Here is a 7161-nt window from a genome sequence, read left to right as displayed (position 1 = left end):
TGACTGTCAGACCTGTGATTTAAAGGGTTTTATTTGCGAGAAAATTCTAACAAACAAGCATCTCCCTCACCTTCAAAACAGAGTCACATTTCATTGTTTTTCTTCTTTCCCCACCAAAAATACAAGCCCAATCTCCAGACAGCTCGCTTAATGTAATAATTAGAACTAAACTCAGAACACAAAGACATGTGAGACAAGTTTAGTGACGCTCACAAGCAATTATCCGTCCTGTTAAAAGCTGCCCTGTCTCACATGGCACTGCTGCACCCTCATTAGACGTGTTCTCCAGCTCCGAGTGGGTCCCAGCCTATAAAAGAACTGAGCTTTCTGCCTTCCAAGCCTTGTTTTTAGCAGAACCTCACCAGCAGGAGCACAAAGAAACTACACATCAGCACCTCACGATCAGATAGGAGTGGGCAAACTTTATTTGTTGACCTAGGAGTCCTCTGTGAGCTCCGTACATGCTGAGCCTGATTGCCTTTCAACAGGACAGTCTTTCCAAATACTTAGCAACAAGTGTTTTGGACAAAAACCTTTATAAGAATCCACATCATATAATCTTCAAATGAATGGCCACTCAGTGCCCTCAGCTCTTTGGGGCACTTGTAGCCTCAAGATTTTATAGAAATATTACAGAAATATTCTTTTCCTGCATACTTTCTGAAATTTTACAGGCCAGGCTGGCTAAGTAAATGCAGGAAAACTGAGTCTAGTCTAATAATTTCCATACTGAGGACTTGGAATACTAAACTAACAGACACTAAATCAAATAAAACACACACACACACTTGGACAAAAAGCATGCTTCATTTAACAGTTGAGAAAACCCCTCAACTCAATGAAAAAGAATAATTGGAAAGCTATACAGAGCCACGGTTCAGATTTTACTGAAAAGTGAGGCATTTATGACATTGTTGGAGATGAGATGCTCAAAAAGCACGAGCATCCCCCCAGAAGAGCAGGTGCGCGCATACGCGTGCGCGCAAAATGTCTCCAGTTCATTTTTTTTTTTTTCAAACAACGTGAAATCAGTTTAGAGTCAGCTCTCTGAAACAGCCAGTTCAAGCTGAAACTCACATCCCCGGTCCATTTGAAATCATGAAAAATAGAACTTTAAGTTCGACTTAAGACTTTTAAGGCAAAGCACACTCGAAGAAGTTTATCCTTTGATGACACTTAAAACCAACACCAATATTTACCGTCTGGGGTCGTTGCACCTTGCGGGCGTCAGGTGTCGATTGGATGAACTGACTTGAGGCTGATCTTAGAGAGATTTGGAGAGAATTTTTACGCGCGTTTTGGGGGGTTTGGATAATTGAAAAATCGCCTAAACGGATAATTTCTGAAAAGCGCATGAAAGTTCAACAAAATAAACGTCCAGTTTCCTTTTCGTCATGAAAAGCCCCAAAGTGTTCTTTTTACAATCATTAGTAGAGGCAGGCGTTGCATCAAAATGCACAAAAGTGGGAAAAAATTTATTAATTTTAATTTAGAATTAGTTGTCAAGCAATCATTTTGCTCCAAAGATACCAAATTTAAACACAAAAACGCTTTGGACATGCGTCAACGTCGTGCTTCAGTCATAAAAAGCACATTTTTTTTAATCCTCTAACTTATTTCGTTTTCAATGTTTTTTTTTTATTCCAGTGCGTAATAATTTTATGGATCCCAGCTGCAGTGACCTTTGCGTGAGAGGAATGAAAATAAAGTTTATTTAAATTGTAGTTTTAAGAAATGTAGCCGAGGTTTTGGTGTTTGTGTTTGATCTGCGGTGTTTATGAGGGCATGTATGGTGTGAACACATTGTGAATCCTGGAAAAGGACGAGATGTTGTTTGTCACACAAGACAAACAACACCAGGCGCCGGGGGAGAGACGCACCGGATGCTAAAGCGGCGACGCAAAGTGTTGGCACCGCATCACTGAATTTCTCACGCAGTTTTTTCCCTCAAACTAGTCATTCACATGCTGATAAAATCTTAACAAGCATATTTTTTTCTAAAAATTAATTTTAAAAAAGTATTAAAATATGGCTCTGTTATGTGAAAATTAATGAAGTTGGAATATTTAAATCCTGAACAATTGTGAACTAGTTCATTAATAAATAATAAATCTAAATTGATAATCAACAGTTATTAGACAAAGTAAATTAGTGGGAAAAAACATAATTTGACAATAGTTACATTTAAGCACAAAAATAAAAATAAACAAAAAAAAAATAAAATAAAAAAAAATCAAGAAAAGTATCAATTGATTTTGCATTTTTCCTTAAAACAATGATATTGCAGCTGTGAGTTTGTCAATTATTGGTAATTTATCAAGCATAAATATATGACTCTGCACCATTCTGTTAAAATAATAATACAATAAAACTACATTAAGTAAAAAAAGAATCAATAAAAACAATAGAACAGTCTAAAATAAAGAGAAAGTTATAGATTATGTTGTATTAATATAGATTATCAAAGTAAAGCAAAATGTGCAAAATATGTCCATGAACGCACCTCATTTTGATATCCAAAATGTTGGAATTTCAGGGAGTATTTAGTGGGAAAAAAGTTATTTTTGCACAAATCCATCAACAATGTTCAGACAGTGTGATGCAGTTCCTGTTGCGTCCAGATGAGGGAAGTCCTGCAAGTCAAGAAGTGGACAGAATTCAAGGATGATACATAAAAGATGCAAAGAGGTTCAGTTTTTATATCATCACCAAAAGTCGATTCTATAATCGAGAAACGGTCGGTTTTCCCTGCAGGTTCCTGCTTCCCGTTCCCGCATGCAAATGCAGCAAATACACATCGCAGAATTATTATTCTCAGCGTTTTGAAATTATAAAATAATAATAATAAATGGGTGAAGAAAAATGAAATATTTCCTTTATATCAAGGCGGTTTTTGAGGAGATCTTCTCGAGCACCCTGATAGCTTTATCCCAAGCAGCCTAATGTTTTCCATGTGTCCTAAGTTCTGGATGGTGGAGTGCAGCAGACGCAGAATGAGAGGAGGGGTGGGGTAGGTGGGAGTGTGCGTGGGGTGGGGGGATAGGGACCCTGCACCTTGTTACCATTGGGTCGACCGTAAAGTTTTACTAGTAACGTTTTGTGAGCTTATAAACGATACCTTCTAAACTTGCACAGGAAACTCCGAAAACATGCTGTGATAATGCACGTCTCTGGAATCCAGTCGATATCTTATAGTCTGGGGGCTCTGCAATCTACAAACCTATCGATTACATGAGAACATTCCCATCTTTGATGCTCTGCGTTAAATGGAAGAGACGCTGGTGATGAGGGAGTTTCCATACCCCCTCAAATGGAAGAAAAAATCATCATCCAAATGATATAAATAAGATAAATAAATTAAAAATGTCGGATTTAAAGGAAAAATCCTTTTTAATTTTTAATCTCATATTTGTAGAAGTGGTTGCAACATTTTGGTTAAGTCCAAGTTCACCTAAAAGGCTATTTTTTAATTACTGCATGAATGCAAAAAAAAAAAATCGGATTATTAGCAAATATTTAAGATCAGCTGAGATTATTGACTGCAGTTTTCTTCTCTTTAAATCCATCGCGCGTGGTGCGTAAATTCTTACCAGAGCGCTTCATGTTGGATGAGAAGTTTCCCTCTCTGCCACTTCCCCTATGCAAAATATTAGAGGAGGCAGCACGGCTCCAAACCGGATGGGGTTTGTATTGGCTGACAGCATTTTCCAGCTCGAGACGACCAATGAAACCAGAGCACGGGCTCGGCGTATAACAGCGAAGATTGACGTGGAGGACGCGTCAAATTAATTCCAGCAGACTCCGGACTCCCCGGGATAAGTCCAATTTGCATTTATCGGATGAAGATCGCGTCGGCGCCCCTGTAGCCGCCTGCTTCCGAAAATATAAAGAAGGGGAGAGCGTTGAAGCCGAACGAGATTGGAAGGAGCTTGCGTTTTCCTTCTTCTTGGACTCACTTTTCTCGCTCCCCTCTTTCGCTCTCCGACTTCGCCCGGACGCACTGATCCATTTGAGGGGACACCTATATTTCCTGAAATATACGGGCAAATGGGTAAGCCCTTACTGTCTGCATGCTTCAGTGGCAGGGAGGCTATGGAAGCGTAACCACGCCTGCGTAAAGAGCAAAAATGCGCATTCGTTTGTCATCCTTAAAAAGCAATGATTTAGGCGTACAGTTGATTTTTCAACTTGTTTTATTTGTGTTGTGTGGTATGAATATGAAGACACTCCATTGGGGTATTTCTACCATGTCTGTCCTTCAAACTCGCCATATTTGTAATATTGTTTTTGTTGTGCGCGCACGGGTGCTGGAGGAAAGGCCAGTCGGTTAATTTGCACATTTTTGAACAGTTGCAAACTAGCAGCTTTACTAAAGTAGCTGCCAATCTGTGTGGTCTGACATGCAGAACCCTCTGACCTCAGAATATATATACTGACTTTGATGCAATAATTAAATCCACGTTTTAGTGATCATTTAAATCTATGTGAGTGTGTTGGGTCATCTGGGGTTAAATATTCTTTTTGTTTCCAGAGCAAACCTACGGAGAGGTGAACCAGCTTGGCGGCGTTTTCGTCAATGGGCGACCCCTGCCCAATGCCATCCGGTTGAGAATCGTGGAGCTGGCGCAGCTCGGGATCAGACCCTGCGACATAAGCCGGCAGCTGCGAGTCTCTCACGGCTGCGTGAGCAAGATCTTAGCGAGATACAACGAGACTGGCTCCATATTGCCCGGTGCCATCGGTGGAAGCAAGCCCCGGGTCACGACGCCGAACGTGGTGAAAAATATCAGGGAATACAAACAGAACGACCCCGGGATCTTTGCCTGGGAGATTCGGGACAGGCTTTTAGCAGACGGGGTTTGTGACAAGTACAACGTCCCGTCTGTTAGTTCGATCAGCCGGATTTTACGCAACAAGATTGGGAACCTCTCTCAGCCTAACCAGTATGAAAGCAGCAAGCAAGCCTCCGCGCAAGCCGGGCTCCCCTACAACCACATTTACCCTTATTCCTACCCCAACGCCATGTCGCCCCCCAGCACCAAAATGGGAACCCCCCCTGGAGTACCGGTGACGCCTGGACATGTGAGCATATCCAGGGCTTGGCCTTCTCCGCACACCGTCAGCAACATCCTGGGAATACGCGCCTTCATGGATCCCACAGGTGAGGAGAACGCCGCATTTTGTCTCCTTCTCCCACTTTGCGGTGTTTTCCTGCGTGATTAATCACCACATTAGTCAAAATAACCTGTTCTGGCTTTAGGCAAAAGAATACGTCCATTAAACGTTATACAGGCCTCCGTTTCAGCGTTCAGCCAGAACGCAGTAAGGCCACTCTCAATGGGCCTTTTCATGGAGTGATGCGTTTGCAAACACCTTGCTCACCTGTTACATCCAACCTGATCCTTCAAGTGTTTCCGGTCTCCCGTTTAAACTGCTGTTAAGTCGCACTGTGGTCGAGTATTTTTTAGGGAGTCATTCATTCAATTATACAAAAAGACAAATAAAGTAATTATTTATCCCTTTATAAATAAATATGTAAAAAATATTAATCAGCTGGGCAAACTGATATTTTGAAATAATTGAAAATATATCTTCATGTTTTTAAATATTGTCCTATTAAAAAATAATTTAATTTATTTAAAATGTTCCAAATTAGCAGATAATGCGCAATCTCGTTTGCGTGGGGTTTGTTTTCTTTAAACCGTCTTCAATTCAGTAACATAATAGATCTTAAATTAATATGTTACGTTTATTTTACCATTGCTAGTTTTTTACATTTCTGTTTTTTGCAGCTATTGCAGGTACGGATGGATACCCCCCAAAGATGGAGGAGTGGAGCAGCGTCAACAGAGCAGCTTTCCCTGCGCCCCACACGGTCAATGGGATCGACAAGTCAGCAATTGATGCCGACATAAAATACGCGCAGGTAATTACACAAAAACATATGATGTTGATGGGTAAAAATGTTACATTTCAAAATAAAACACCGATTTAAAACGATGTAAACAAGTGGATGCTTTACGCATGAAATTCCTGGAGGGAATTATTTAATATCTCCACTGTGTTGCGCACTCTCACCCCCAGCACCCACACCCAACAACGCCATCTTTGCGCAGCGATGCTGCAAACCACGTGTCACTGTCACACACCGTTAACCGAGGTTCTGCTCATTTTCTCCCACGCCTTATCTGCCTTCCTGCAGCCTTCCTCGACACTGTCCAGTTACGTCTCGGCGTGTGCCTATTCGACACCCAACCAGTATGGGGTCTACAGCGGGCCTGCAGGCGGCTATGTGGCCCCGGGCCACCACCACTGGCAGCCACAGAGCACGGCCTTGTCCCATCCGGGGAGCGGGATGAGTATGCACGCGGGAGAGATCCACTCACCCATGGCTTTCAAACATCAAGTCAGAGAAGGTATTCTTTACATTTCACAAAGTAAAATATCACTTTTGAAATTATTATTATTATATTTTATTACGTTCAGAATGAGCATAAATATTGAAGTGCGGTGTTTTTTTCAAAATAAGAGTGACGCGTAAAATAATAATAATAACTAATAATAATTAATTTAGTTATTTTTGGGGGGAACTAAAATTAAATTAACAAATTGTTTAGAATATTTTTGACATATCCCTCATTTTCTTTCTTTTTTTTCTTTCTTTTTGTATTTTTTCCAGATAGAAAACCTCCCAGTCCCCTGAGCAAACAGCAGCATGAAGACTTGAACGGGGTTCACGGACTCAGTCTCGCTACCTCATCATCATAACCGGGACTATTAACGCCTTAATTACCAGACACATTTAACTGAACTCATTTCAGCAGCTCCAACAGTAAGTGTGAACACTTACCCGCTTGTTTGTGGCTGACAGTCAAACACAGGTCTTTTCACCTGCCTTTCAACTATACAGTAAAGCTTTTGTCGTTCTTGGGCCATTTGAATGTAAGCTTGCTTGGATGTATCGGTGTTTTTCTCACTGGTTGATAGTTTTTTTTATATAGCTGTGTCTCATGATTGCAGCGTAAAACATTCATTTTGTAAATCCCCTCCGTCGTTATTGTTATTATTATTATTAATTTTTTAGCGTAAATAAAGAATTATTCAGTCATTTTCAATTTATTATTTTAACCCTATTTGTGGCCATAATCTTAATGCAGTGAC

General features: G+C 40.6%; 1 protein-coding gene across 2 annotated transcripts; it reads left to right on the top strand.

Annotated features, from left to right (window-relative positions):
- The first annotated feature begins 536 nt into the window (after window positions 1-536).
- On the top strand, window positions 537-6826 carry pax1a (paired box 1a). Of its 2 annotated transcripts, none has more exons than XM_036210084.1 (5): window positions 537-4051; window positions 4532-5161; window positions 5793-5926; window positions 6203-6416; window positions 6684-6826. In XM_036210084.1, exons 1-5 carry the CDS (start codon window positions 4048-4050, stop codon window positions 6701-6703), a joined length of 1002 nt encoding a protein of 333 aa, XP_036065977.1. In that variant the 5' UTR covers window positions 537-4047; the 3' UTR covers window positions 6704-6826. The 2 variants fall into 2 exon arrangements, with proteins under 2 accessions (XP_036065977.1, XP_024127680.1); XM_024271912.2 differs by having other exon boundaries at window positions 3675-4051; window positions 6680-6826.
- The last annotated feature ends 335 nt before the right edge of the window (window positions 6827-7161 follow it).

This window comes from Oryzias melastigma, linkage group LG22, assembly GCF_002922805.2.
Source record: "Oryzias melastigma strain HK-1 linkage group LG22, ASM292280v2, whole genome shotgun sequence".
Classification (NCBI taxonomy): domain Eukaryota; kingdom Metazoa; phylum Chordata; class Actinopteri; order Beloniformes; family Adrianichthyidae; genus Oryzias; species Oryzias melastigma.
Note: the sequence above shows the minus strand (reverse complement) of the source record. Positions and strands in the feature narration are given on the sequence as shown.